Source organism: Saccostrea cucullata, unplaced genomic scaffold, assembly GCF_032062105.1.
Source record: "Saccostrea cucullata isolate Sc308-1 unplaced genomic scaffold, CSIRO_AGI_Scuc_v1 ctg1912, whole genome shotgun sequence".
NCBI classification, from domain to species: Eukaryota; Metazoa; Mollusca; class Bivalvia; order Ostreida; family Ostreidae; genus Saccostrea; species Saccostrea cuccullata.
The window spans coordinates 22,381-37,701 of NW_026941280.1; the positions used below are offsets into that span (position 1 = coordinate 22,381).

The 15,321-nt window shown below is 34.2% G+C and overlaps 1 protein-coding gene across 2 annotated transcripts; it reads left to right on the forward strand.

Moving 5' to 3' along the window:
• Positions 1-1,205: 1,205 nt before the first annotated feature.
• Positions 1,206-10,804, forward strand: LOC134257543 (uncharacterized). Of its 2 annotated transcripts, XM_062740144.1 has the most exons (6): positions 1,206-1,370; positions 2,117-3,257; positions 7,151-7,391; positions 7,552-7,862; positions 7,975-8,736; positions 8,846-10,804. In XM_062740144.1, the coding sequence occupies exons 3-6, from the start codon at positions 7,276-7,278 to the stop codon at positions 9,628-9,630; spliced, it is 1,974 nt and encodes a 657-aa protein (XP_062596128.1). In that variant the 5' UTR covers positions 1,206-1,370; positions 2,117-3,257; positions 7,151-7,275; the 3' UTR covers positions 9,631-10,804. The 2 variants fall into 2 exon arrangements, with proteins under 2 accessions (XP_062596128.1, XP_062596129.1); XM_062740145.1 differs by lacking the exons at positions 1,206-1,370; positions 2,117-3,257 and adding an exon at positions 6,781-6,876.
• Positions 10,805-15,321: the final 4,517 nt, after the last annotated feature.

The window sequence follows — 15,321 nt, forward strand, 5'->3', positions numbered from 1 at the left end:
TGTACTCCTTTCTCTTTTCTCCCCCTCCCTAGCTTTCTCTCCTCTCTCCCCTTTTCACCCCTCTCTCTCTGCTTCTCTCTCCTTCTAAAACGAAAAAATACACCTTCTGTATTTGTTATTAATCACTTATTATATGAAATAACAGAATGTGTAAAACAAAAATAAAGAGTTATAAAAAAAATAATTTTGCAAATGACCAATGATCGGGTGAGTAAATTTACGAGTTCCATTTCTATTGAAAAAGCAGCTGTCAATGATGTCAAAAAGCCTGGAATTAAATTTATCATGGGGAATGGGTGTGTGTAAAGTTTTTAAGCTGTTGATTTTGGTAAAATCTTCATCACTTCACACCACATCTGATTTACATGAAATTGAATATCGCTAAAAATTGTGTTTTATTTGTAATTTAGCTTCTTTAGTGAGCATTTTTAAATCGCTAAAATTACATCTCTCTCACTGAAATAAAATACCAGATTTTAAATACAGATCGCTGAATTTGCGTCTTGCTAAAATTTTCACTTATATCGTGTATTGTTGCACAGTGAATTCTTTCCTTCTCTATTGTCAATATCCTATTATTAGTGAAAAGTAATGAAAGAATTTTAGATAAACGTGTAGACGGTGTATTACACGATCTTTTTGTATTGCAATATATTTAATATTTGATTCACATTTGACCCTCAGGGTAAAAATAAAATTTAAAAACCTTACTGCCCATCTACAGGACACCACTAATCATTTTCTAAAAGATGATTAAAATGTAAGAGAAAAGTTGATGAAGTTATTGTTTTGAGCTTCATATTGCCCCAAGGATTAAATTAAAAATGTCAAAAACCTTATTGCACATCTATAGCTTTTACATTCCAAATTTTTTTTTTGAATTCTGGTTAAAATGTAGGTATAACTTCAATAAGAAAAATATATGACATATTGACGGATGGACTAGTGTAACAAAAATTAAACCTATTTTGTTCTCTAGAAATATGGCTATAATATTTTATTAATGAAGATACACACCTCAAGGAAAAATAAATATTAAAGCTCACATCTGTATTTAAATGTCAATGAATTGGTAGGACGTGCAGCTCGTTGCACAATGTATTGTATAACGGATAATTAAATTAAATGTATTCAAAAGATTTACCCGCTATTTAAGCATATTGAATCAAATTGCAACTCATGATCATATATCTGTTAGATAATCAGTTCTGGATTTGGATAGCCTTTTCAAATTTGAGTTTATACGCACATATACGTAAATTTGTTGTTAGGACTACCAGTCCTTTGTTAATAGTTTTCTAAATATTGACCGACTGCAAACATTGCATAATGAGGATGACTTAAAGGACGCAGCATTAAATCGTTAATTGGTAAGTAAAAGGAACATGAGAATAAAATCCTTCAATGAAATTAATTTGGTTAATTTAAGTTTAATTTTAAGAGAGATCGAAATAAATCCTTATGAATATCGAGTGTTCTGTAACTGATTAAAAAATGTAGAAATTATGAATTAATTTGATTGCAAAAATAATTGTTTTAAAATGTATTTTCCAATAAATATGGAAAGATTTAGTGTTTTCTTTTGGACCTTGAGAAGAACAAAATAAAATTTTATTGATGAAACAAGAATATCAACAGTCTATTTTAAAGTCATCATTTCGTAAACCCTAAACTCGATACAATGACCTTGTCAGCAAATACAATTTGATACAAATACTGACCGTCGTTTTCATACTCATTGTTAGTCCATTATTTATACACTGAATTGACTACGGATTTTTCCGTTATTTTCCGATCATGACAGTGAGCACACGGCGGGTGTGATCGGTCAGCAGGGGATGCTCACTCCTTCATGGCACCTGATCCACCTCTGATGTTTTTTTAAGAGGTCCTAGTTTTCTCTGCTCCTATTTTGTATTGTTTAATGGACTTTGATATTGAATACTGTTCGTTATCTCCATATCCTTCTTTGATGGTGTTTTGCACATTTACATAATACAAAAATACAATTTGTTGAATTCAAAAAAATTAAATATGCTTTTTTAAAGGTGTATTTTTGGTATTGTTTGTCGAATTTTTTCATCAATTCACCTCACTGACTCAACAACAATTTTAGGTTTTGTATGACAATACGTTCATCATGGACATAGCGGAGTCAGTTCTTCAAAGAATAGGCTACGGTTTGACTAGACATCCCAAAGACGAAGACCCGTTTTATTACAGTCTTCATTTAGCATCGGAAAGGGGTCCACTTTCTAGAAAATGCGCAAGACAAATGCAAGATGAGATATTTGAACTTGAAGTAAATAACTCTTGGTATTTCCACCTATTTAACCCACAGTATATGAGTTGTGACGGAACAATACATCCAAGAGAATGCCTATCTCGTGATCTTGAAAAGAAGAAAAAAGAATAGATAGACGTCTCTCCCAGAGAAATTTATGCTGGGGCAGAATTACTAAAGAAGAACATATGTCTTATTCGTTACGACACATCTGTCATAGACGATGTGCTCGGATTTAAGGGGTACGTTTTCGCTCCAACTATCAGACAGTGTTTTGACACAGATCCAGTATATATCTTAATGGTCGAAAATGAGAATGGATCGTTAGAATTCGGCAATGTTGATTTCAGAGATCATAATAAAGATCTAAAGTCTTGTCCGTGGGTTCTCGTGAATGAAGAGCACAAAAACTGTTTTGGATTAAGATTCAGAAATGATTTCCGCTTACTCTTTGATGAAAGTTTTAGATATGGAATAAAAGATGACGTCAAAGATTTGTATCGTCGTCTGAGTTTGGAATTCTATGGCAACGAAGATTACCATGACCGTATACTGAATATTATTTGTAACTTTGAACTGGAAGGTAATAATCTGGATTTATTTTGCAAGTATGCAGACGATTCCATCAGTGAAGAATCGACCACTGCCGAAAAGGAGAGACTTTTGAAGACTCACACCGAGGAAGTAAAAAATGGAATGAAACCATCCGGCGATGGAGAACTTTATGCCATATCGTCAGTTTTCAACGTGGACGTTGTCGTTGATAAAATGTGTAGAGGTGATTGGGAAACTTTTATGTCAGTCTCGTGTACATATGCATGCTGTTTTGATTCACCAATTCTTCTGAAACAGCAGACATTACACGAATATACACCATATATCACAGCACCATAAGTATGCTCTTGTCGCCAGAAGAAGCCAGAAATACAAGGTCACATCGGCAAAATCAAAGATGATGTCTACAAAACAGTGTGTAGGTATTTTCTTATTCTTCGTAAACGAGCTTATGATTTAAGAGTAGTCAATGGTTTGAGAGAGTACATGTACGAGAGTTGTCGTTAATGTTCGTGGACAACATTAATAATTTCTGACAAACATTTATAAAATATATGAAACTATCATTTTCATAAAATTCATGTTTCATTTTATAAATATGCAAGTTTTCAACAAAAAAGAAACAAAGCACAAGTACTTATATTTTTATCAGATACAAAAAAGACACACAATCATACCTGAAGCACTAAAACAAAAATTCTTGACGTTTCCGACCCCAAAAGCCTAATACAAGCACATGTAACTTTTCTCAACATAGTCACCGTGTTACTCAATGCATTTTTTTATGTCGCCTTAACCAGTCATAAAAAGTGCACAAAATGTTCAGGTTTAATACGTAAAATAATATTTAACAATGCCTGTCTCATATTCTGCAATAATCCAACCTCTGTCCGCGTAAAGATGATTTTTTTAACGGAAATTCGGCAAAGTCACCTTACGAAATTCATTTTTTACAGCACTAAAATCTCGGAATGATGGTTTTCTTTCACGCATGTCATCCTGTAAACTATTTTCCGTCCGAGAATATTATATGCCATTTAATTTCTAATGAACGATCTTTTACTATGTTTTCCCGATTGTTTACAGAATGTATAGGTCTCAGTAGTTGTTTTTCCGATGTCTACGCAACATTTTGTCGCTGCTCACTGCTCCACCTATTGCGAAAACTTCCCATTTATGAACTATTCCGATGTGTCTATTACGTTCTAACTTTGATTGTGCAGCCATTTTGAAACTTTGAACGTTCAAATTTTGCAGGTTTGACGTGATAACGTCTGTCAATCTCATATAATATATTCTTATAGATTTTTGCAGAATTTTACAAATGAAATTTATAAAGTGATAAATAATTTTTAAGTTAAAATTTTGAAGTGCTCCTGGTCTCCATTCCAAATCTTATCATGAAGCCAAAATTGTAATTATACATTTGAAATTGAATAAAATTTTACATTTTTCAATTCACATTTACTAAAGGATTAGAAATATGCTAATAATAAATATCAATGACACAACTTTATTCAATTTTTAGCTTGTCCACGAACTTAACGGATAACCCTCGTATATATGCTATATAAGTCGTAAGATTTCAATCGTTGAAAGCCCTTAAATTGCAGTAAAACAGTTTTCCAAGAATCAGGTTAGGTTCAAAATGGGGTTCCAAAGTCATACGAAAGCTTTAACGCTGCACCCGTTATGAGCAATGTTCTACAGCCATCTTTTCCTGCATGGGTTTTCTTTTATTGTTCGTTGCAGGTGAATTCTAGAAGTGTTTTCATTGAATTCATTCCATATGTTTTTCCCTTTTGCCTTCGGATGTTAGTCTTGTTGAGATCAATATCGTTGATATTTTTTTCTTTACCCAGCGTACTTGAAGGATGAAGTTTGTTTTTGTCTAGTTCTTGTCTCTCCACTTGCTTAATTCTTGTTTTTTCATTCAATCACTATTGTTGTGTTTGCTTGCTTAATAATCCGAGATTCCTCTGACTTAACCCCTGCTTTTATAAAGTTGCACAACAGTATTAAATTCTGCTATATACACTGTATTTAACCAAAAATGCGCAAGTTTGAGTAGGTGTAATTAATTTAAAACAAACTTCTGAGAAGTTTCCTTTTCAGATCTTGTAAAACAATTCTTTATAAAGATTTTAGTACTAAAAAATACATAGCCATCCAGCAAGGCACGCAAGTTTGTTTCGGTCGAAGTCGAGCAGCTCTTGACAGCATATAGAAAAATCAGCATGCCCTAAATTTTAATAAATCTGGTCAATACAGGAAGTTAACATGTTGTTTTTTATCTCATAAAATATCAGCTCCAGTCTCGTATCAAAATGCCTGAATCGGAAGGGAAGATTCAGGGATTATTTTGCGTCAGCCATCATTTGACGTGAACCCAAGTGAAATACTGTTACGACATCTGCAATGTGACTTGTGCAGGGGAGAGTCAGAGCGGAGGCCATATTGAAAAATGGGAATTCAGCGACACCAACTGGTGTCGCAACTCTGCCTACCTTTTAAAAGTTTTTATCGCGGAGCAAACATCCGAGACGCAAGAAATCAGTAGAGAAAAGATCCTTCTACAACTTATTCGTCTTTAAAAGGATGCTACCGCCATTAATACAGTCCTATCACCGACAAATGAAGCATCGTTTGAATGAGGTCGCGTACTCGCCATTCGACTTCTAAATTTGCGCATGACGCCAGCATACAAATTTCAGCAACACGTACCGCTGTAAAGGCAACGAATGTTAACTGATATACGGGAGTACGAATGTGTGCTTGACTAACCAAAAAGTCAAATACGGGTGTGGATAAAAAACCCAAAATTATCACATTTATATATTTTAGTGACAAGTGCAAGCGATAAAATTTATTTGCGCCAATGCATTCCCACTTGCGTTTGTGCTAAAATACGTATGCGCCAAAATTTCTCGTTTTACAGTATAGAGAATCAGACATGTAAACTTCAAAATTCAAAGGAACTTCATGACGATTTAAGATCACAAGATTCTACTAAATTCAACAGCTTTAAAACTTACGACTTTTCAACATTATACACAATCATTCCCCACGATAAAATAAAGTCTTGGCTTTTTGATATTATTGACAGATGCTTTTTCAAGAAAAATGGAACTCATAAATTTATATTACTTACTTTTTCATTGGTCATTTGCAAAATTATTTTGTTAAAAATTGAAGTTGACATTAAAAGATGCTTGAGTTTTTGATTGAAAATATCTATGTGCTTTTTGAGACCATGTCATCCAACAATCTATATGTATTTCCATGGGTACCAATTGCGCCCTGCTGTAAGAAGACCTATTTTTTGTATTCATACAATGCAAAATCTTTCAAAAAAGCTTATGCGTTAAGGAGAAAACGCTTGCTGTATCCTTCAACTCGATATTTAGATATATATATTGACGCTGTTGTCAATTAACAATGGTTAACATTCTTATGTCGATAAGATTTATCCTGGTGAGCTTGAAAAAAAAAACCCACAAAGTCTGGCACATCTGTTTCATATTTGGATATTATATTATACAAAAAGAAGTTTATGGTATCTTGCGAAATGGTTTTTGATAAAAATGATGATTTTAACTTTTCAATCGTCAACTTCCCTTACTAATGCAACAATGTACGTCGATCATCTACATACAAGGTTTATATATTTCAATTCATACGATAAGCAAGGGCATTCTTTTCGTACGAACTATGCTTAAAACGAGGCAAATTATTGACGACAAATTGCTGACACAAAAATATCAGTATGTCGACGGGATTTTCCGTTATTTCCTGATCAGGTTCACTTGTTGGGTATGACATGAGATGATCACTCCTCCTTGGCACTTGGTGCCACTTCTGAAGGTTCTTGATTGCTCTGCTCCAATTTTGTATTGTTGAATTGATTTTTGTGCTTGAATACTGTTCGTTATTTTCGTATATTCCATGGTCTTTTCATTCATTGTGCACAAATTTGGAAAACATTCATCTTGACTGTCTTCAAGTGGCACAGTGGTTGAAGCGTCTACTCTAGATTAGTAAGGAGTTGAGTTTTAAAGCTAACGTTGCGGGTTTAAACTTGGAATGTGAAGAAGGTTCTTTGGATTAGAGTCCTTATCATCATTTGGACAATTAGAAAAAGGAAATGTAAAATACCATGTAAAGAAAAAAAAACAGGCATGATCTTTATTTAGAACAAGCCACCACCATATGTTATCAAACTATCATGCAATGAAAATTATTGTTCATTATCTTACAATCGCCTTGTTTGGAGATAAAAGACAGATCTCATAATCAATATTTTCCATTTAGTACGAGATCCGTGCTGTCCCCCAAGTAGGAAACACCAAAACCACACCCATTTAAAGCACGTACCAAACTACCGGACGTTCTGGCCTCAGCGAACTGATTATCTAATCCCAACTGACGACATAGAAATGGTAGAAGCTCGACTTTACGCTGAGGAACGACGACTTGATCAAATAAATGGTGGACATGGTACTTTAGCCATGGCCCTTTCAAAAGAATTATATGGGGACGAATACTTTTCAAGGTATTTACTTATTTTCATTATTTCATAATTAATTATTATACCTGCAAAATATATAGATATACAGAAACTGATCAAGATTTGTATTCATTATAGGTATTATCCAATGTTTAATTAAATGATGAACTAAACGAACAAATAACGATTTTTTAAAAATATACAGCGATCTGCAGGATCTCTTGGATGACGAGACACCTAATTTCAACGAAAAGATACGAAGACTTTCAGACTGGTTGACAGTCCCAATATACATTTACCATTCAGAACCTGCCAAATTTAATTGTTCTCAGAGATTCTGGACAAAATTTGAACCCGCTCGTTTTGGAATAGGCCATCCCGATGATAATAAAGAATGCAGGTTTTACATCACTCTTTTCTACAATGGACTGAATGATTCCTATGATCGAATAACACCACTCAGAGGTTGTAATTGTGGAATTCCGCCACCTCTGTCTTTACTTCGAAACCATCATAGTAAGATTAAAGTCATATTGGAGAAGCATTTAAAAATTAAAAAAATTAACGAGACTGACATATTTATGTTACAAAAATTACCAAAATATACATCATCAATTTTCTTTTTCAGAAATAGAGGCCCAGCTTCTATTATGTGTGGACCCAAGAGAACGCCACCATTCTCTGCTTCCTTTCCTTTCAGAAGAGCCAGAAGAGGAAATGTTCATGACAGAAATACGAGATTTTCCAATCTGCAAAGCATACTCTTCAATGCACATAGCGATGCAGAGAAGTGATATGAAAGGAAGAACATTCGACTCTATTCAGATTTTCCAACATTCTTTACTCCGATGCTTAAGCAAAGAAATTTTTGGAACTGAACAACATGTTGATTTATTACTTAAAGAATTATGCGAAGAATTGTTGCAAAATATTACTAATTACTTACCCATCATTGGAGAAGAAATATTTAATTCTTACAAAGCTACATTTGGAAAGTTACCTGAGGGTAAAAACGACTACGAACAGCTGACGAAATTTGTTATTGGAAGAATTGAAGATGATCTTCCTACCGATGATGTATTAATATGGCTTGCATGCACCTTTTTTCAGACCAATATTTACGTCCTTCAAGTAAAGGACACAAAAACCTCAACAGAGAGTTTCTGGAAAGAGTACTCTATGCTGAGAACCCGAGAAAAAAATCCACAAAGAAATGCACTTGTAAGAAGAAAATGTCCAAAGAATAAAAATTTTTATATTTCCCTTCTGCAAACTGGAAGAAAACAGTTTTACAGAATTGTTCCAAAAACGGCTTGTTGTAATTGCGGTTTAGATATTCCCGATACTCTTATGAGTGAAGTTGACTCCACACCATACCGTTCAAAGCTAGGTAAATTCCAATAGCTGTACAAAACATGTATTTCAAATTGAAAAATATTTACAATTCATTCAAATTCACAAAATGAAATGAAAATATTGTATCCTTTGATTAATTGCAGATGATGAACTGATGCGAAAACTAAGGATAGTTGATACCCTTTTGAAAACAGCTTATGTTACTGTAGAGCAGTGGCTTCTATGCAATCAAATTCTACAGAAGAGATGTGACTTGGTTATAAATGAAATTGAAGGTCGTCGTAAAAATGTAAATATTGCCACGATATCTGGTTCTGGAGCTGGAATTGTTGGTGCAGTCCTGACAGGTGTTGGAATAGCGCTGACACCGGTAACCGGAGGAATTTCCACCCTACTGGCTGTAGGAGGAGGGGTTCTGGCGGTTTCCGGAGGAACAGTGGCCGCAGGAGCAAAAATTACTGAAACCTACTTGAACAGTGGTACAATAGAAACACTAAAACGGTATCAAAACTCTTACCGAGAGAATTTTGAGCTTTTACAAAATATAATGGAAGAATTGAAATTGGGAGTAAAGAATCTGGCAGAGATATCGACTGAAATCAGAACAAATCAGAATATTGAAGTATCCGATTTTGCGGGAGTACAGAGCTTACCGGGAATTCTAAGAACCGTAGAAGGTCTGGCAATGATTCCAGTTAGCCTGCTAAAGGTGTCAGCCAGAGGAATAACAATTCTTGGTGCAGTCATTGGGCCGCTGACTGCTTTGTTTGATGCAGGTCTATTGGCATTCTCGGCTTATAATATGGCGAAAGGAAACCGAACCGATTTGACGGAAAATCTTCGTCGAATATCAGTCTCTCTATACGGCGCTAGAAGACAGATGCACAACTGGGCATACGGGAATGGGAGACCTTTCTATTATCAATAAACATTTTAATGAGTAAAAATCGATATCCGTTCATAAATGAATGATGGATGTTAGTAATATAATTTCCATTTTCTAGATGTGAAAGAAATATGATGAAATCTGAAGATATCAAACAGTACTGAAGTATAAAAGTCATTGAAAAAATTCCAATCTGAAGCGGAGCGAATACCTCTAAAAATCAAAATTTGAATCAGATGCCATAGGGATGAATTCATCCCATGTCAATCGTTTAAACCTACCATGTACAATGTGTAATAATGATTTTTTAAAATAGTGGACTTTTTAGTGTGAAAGTAATACTCCATCATTTTGTATGAATAATGTCAGTCCGGATTCGACTTTTGGATAGATTGCACTCGCTGACAAACCATTATATCTCATTATATCCAATAATTCACTAAATATTGATTTCAAATGAGACTGTTGATATCCTTGTTTTATTTACTTATTTGTCAATAGTTTACCTCGTTAAAGAAAAAGTTCTTACAAAGAACATGCTCTTGCATATCGAATCAACTTGAAGACACAGATTCCACATTCAGGCAAAATAAACAAAGGGGCATGATTTCACTTTGTTTAATCAAAATTTTGAAGGTTATCATGAACGTCTATTTGTAGTAAAAATTCCTCAATATGAAACAGATGTGCCAGACTTTGGGGTATCTTTTATTTCAAGTTCAAAGGTATATATCAATGTCAGTCCTATAAAATCAATATAGAAATGATAATGAATATAGTTAACATTTTAAAATCACTAATTTTCAGGGGGGGGGTTTCGTTGTTTTCAATTAATGAAGAGACCCACGAATGATGTCCAATACGAAATGTAATGTCTCACATACCGGTATATTACTACTGAACAATTTTTAACCAAGAAATTAAATCCCTATGAATCATATGTTTTCATCAAACCACGAAAATTTGACCCCTCGGTAATATGTAATTTCATAGTAGATTAAATGTCTTCTATATCGAAACGTTGAAAAGAAGGTCCCAGCAGACTCAGATACTTGACTATAGTATGTACCTTGACACATCTGTTCTTTTCTAAGTGGGTCAAGGTTAAATCTGTTCTGAATTCTGTCTAAATTGCAAGTACAAATCAATGTTGGTATGCTGCAAATATTATTAACATATAATCTAAAAATTGATATATAAAATTGTGAACGACAAAATTCAGAGATGTCACAAAAATGAATTGTTCTTTTTTATTTTGCATATTTTATTTGTCATTCAATGTCTGTTTCATGAGTGAACTGAAATAAAATTTGTACGATGTGACAACATGTATTTCAACCTTAATTTTCCTTTGTTTGCTTTTTGTTTTACGTCTCTATAGAGGAATTTTTACTCAAATGGAGATGGTACTATTTGTTTGCCGGTGAAGAGGTGCAAATTTTGTCCTATACTCGGCACTCAAGTCATTCAGCAGGGAGAGATCTTTTTCGTGCCAACACCTACTGCGACACGGGACCTCAGTTTATACGGTCTCATCCAAAGGACCGGTCTCCACGTCCCATAGGAGGATTCGAATTTGCGACGTAAGGATTGACTCCTTACTTTGCGACTCTAGGGTAAACCTCCAACCACGTGGCGACATTGCACACTTGATCAAGCAAGAAGTTCCTTGATACTAGTACTCCAAGGAGTAGAATTAACAAAATTATATTTGCCTCAATCAAAGGTATTTCGCGTACGTTAATACTGGGCACCGTTCTTATTCTTCTTGTATGCTCTCGTTACTTTTGGTGTTAGGTTTTTTATGCTGGAGACCCCCACGATTTGTCTTCGCGACGTCTTAGGATTTACATTTTCATTCTCACAGATAATTGTTCTGTCGTATTTGAAGAAGAATTAGGAGTAAAACAAAGCTGTGGTGAGCTGCTTGTATCTTGGAAATAGTAACCACGCAGTCGACTACCTACAGAAGAAAGTATAATCTAAGGAGTATGTGGATACCAATGAATCCATTGAACACCTCAACACAATTCCGGCGATCAGAGCAAGATTAAAGCTACACTGTGTTTATGATCATATATTATATTAGTGAATAAATGACATTTTCATTCTCACAGATAATTGTCCTGTCGTATTTGAAGAAGAATTAGGAGTAAAACAAAGCTGTGGTGAGCTGCTTGTATCTAGGAAATAGTAAGAGACATAAAACACCCACTGTGTAGATAATAGTATTTATGGCGAACTTTCCCTGTATTAAAAGTTGCCCCCTTTTGGAAACCTTAGTGATTTAACCATGTTTTGAACCTCTGAAAATATTAGCCATGTAGATGGTGCATTATCTAATGAGAATTCAATAAAGAGTCATGTGGTTTTGTTATCATTGCCAAACACTGAATCAAGGAACACGCTTTTATACTTTTAAATTGTAATTTTCCACTACCTCCCCATTCTCATATTCACCTATACTTTTTTATTTGCATTTAATGTTTAAGTTTTTTTTGGTGTAATTCTCATTTTGTTTTAATATACAAGAATACAAAATAAGAGCAAAGCAAACCATCAGAGGTTGGGTCAGATGTTATGAAGGAGTGAACAACCCCTGCCGACGGTCACATCCGCCATGTGCTCCTTGTCATGACAAGAATAACGGGAAAATCCGTCTTCAATAAATGTGTATATATAATGGACTAATAATTGGTATGAAAACGTCAGCAAGCATCTCACTCAATGATAAATTGTATTTGCCGACAAGGTCATTGTATGGACCGTAGAACTGACTAAATAAGGACTTTAAACGAGACTGCAAATATTCTTTTTGTCAATAATTTATCTCGTTTTAGAAATTGTTCATTCATATTGAGCATGTTCTTACGTATCAATCCAACTGAGATACATAAACTCCGTATGCAGGTGATGAACGTATGTTGCTGCATAAGTAAGGGAAGTTAACGATAGAAAAGTTAAGGGTCCTCCACACACCCACAGCTTATGTTCTCATATTATTGAGCATTACTTTTAACAAGCATATCAAACTTTAAGAACTGTCCAGGGATTAAAATATAATTTTTGCTGATTTTTAAAAATAATTATTTCACAATTATTACTATTAACATCTTTTTCAAATAAAATATCTTAAAAGGAAACAGATGTGTCATCTTTTTTCTCTCAAACTCACCATGGTATATCGTATCGACATAGGAATGGAAATAACAATTATTGTTAATTGACAATACGTCATTGATTTATCTAAATGTCCAGTTTAAGGCCACAACAAGTGTTTTCTTCTCATCATGCACAAGATTTTGCACAAATTTTGTTTATATGAATACAAAAATAGGTCTGCTAATAACATAGCTGATAACAGAGCGAAATTGGTATTCATGGGAATACAGATATATATTGTGGGAAGACCTGGCCCCGGGATCATAAAACATCTTAAGCTTAAGTCAAAATCTCTTTTTGATAATAAAATGTTGCAGAAATCAAGCAGACCAAAATGAAAATATTTTCAATATTGCTTTTCAGAAGTGTTGTTATCTGCACATTTCGAATTAAATTCCATAATTCAGGAATATTTCATAATAAGCAATTGAACATTTGACTTAAGTCTAAGTTTGTTTTATGATCCTGAGGCCTGGTCTCTGAGAACCACATGTATATTGTCAATCAGAAACTCAAGCATTTTTGATGTCAGTTTCAGAGTACTTGTGTGTGCAAATCAGAATGGGTTTTAACAAAATGTTTTTTGCAAATGACCAATGACCAGGTAAGTAAATTTGCGAGTTCAATTTTAATTGAAAAAGCAGCTGTCAATCATATCAAAGAGCCTGGACTTTAATTTATCGTTGGGGATGGTTGTGTGTAAAGTTGAAAAGTCGTAAGTTTTTAAGCTGTTGAGTTTGGTAAAATATTGTTATTTCAAATTTCCAAAACTTTTAGAGAATCCACATCTAATTCACACCACCTCTTGAATATATTGTTGCACGGTACTGTTGAAGTTTTTCCTTCACTGCTGTCAATATCTTAGTGAGAAGTAAAGAAAGAGGCTTGTTTGAACATTCACTGGAACCTGCAATGCATCTTTATTTGCAAGGACACTAAGGCACCGGATGATTACTAGGCGATATGAGAGTCAATGACTGTTTGTTATTTGATTTATTACTGCGGGACTTCTCCTGTGGCAACATCACAGGCAGTGGACAAGAAGGTCATTCAAGGATCTTTTCATGATACTAACACATTTTTCAATCCCACTGTTTTGGAAATAATGGCATATTATATACACTATTACCGATCCAGCAAATATTTCATTTTGGCTCTGTGGGATATTAAAAGTATACAGAAGTTACATATGATTTTGAAGGATATCTTCCTTAGAGAGGGGAGTATAAGTTGGATTACCACTTGTAGAATTAAATCCAATTTCTTCTAGAGTATAATTTATGTAATAAGCCTTACAAACAAGGACAATGTTGTTACCTGTTTTTTCAGCAAGGACCAGAACGTACTGATCATGTAATCTATCTATTATTTTTTCACTTCTGGATTATTGAATACAGAAGGATAATTGGTTTTCATATTGTCCCTCAAACTTTTAATACGCGATAATTAATATGGATCCGATACATTTAAACCATTCTGACAAACTGTCAACATCTTTTTTATATCGTCTGGCGTAATCTACAACATAATTCATTATATTTATGAAATTCCGTCGCCAGTTGAAGGATTGGGGTTCCCTATATTTAGGACCTTTTAAAAATAAGTTAAAATAAAATATAAAAGAAATTGCTCTACTCTAGCGCAAGACTTCAACTGGGAAACATGGCTCTTGAGCGGGCCTTCCCTGTGGGGTTAGTACCACTCTAGAAAATACGTTACTGAGGATGGGGGTAATGCTCGAAGGCAAGGGATACCCCTTAAGTAGACTTACACTTTTCGATAAGTTTTAGTGGAAAGTATGACTAAAGTTATGTTTCCCCCTAGTATTCAATCAAGATAAGCCTTACTGTGGGGGAGGTTTAGCTTTGAAATATCAAGACTATTGGTAGACAGGTGAAAATTCGTTGATGAATACCATTTCTTACAATATTCCCTTGATTGTTTTCCTTCATTTGTTACTCTTTTGTGATTGCACGTCGGTATATTTTTATTCATGAAATCTGCTCTTCTGTGCCTGAAATTTGGATATCTCTATGTTTGGTTTGTTAAGTGTAGCATCAGGATAAAAAAAAAATAGTTTTCCTATCTGTGTCCGGAAATAGTATTTTCCATTGTATTTCCTCCAATGATTTCTTTGTGTGTTATACCACTTCTTACTCGCAATTTTTCTCAAAATAATAAAGGTAATTTTCTTTTCCTTTACAAGAACTTAAGGTATACCTTTACTCAGGTTGACTAAACATTCCACTAAGAACGGAAAACCACCTATTGCAATTTGTACACCTATCATTCTGGAGTTAAATTTCAATCTCAAATTATCATGACCTACTTTTCATGCTAGTGGCCCCTGAGTATTTCGGGGGAAAAACCTAAATTTTTCACACTGTGACCAATTTTTTCTTCACTCAGTAACACAACTTTTTAAATAATGAAGTATGATAGCAATGGAACAGCGTTGCTTCATATAACGAAACGAAACTTGTACATGAAAATGATCGAATGAAGATACATAAGAAGGGGGTAATGCCCTTAGCAGCACTTTCGAAAGATTAAATAATCATTTTTTAAAAA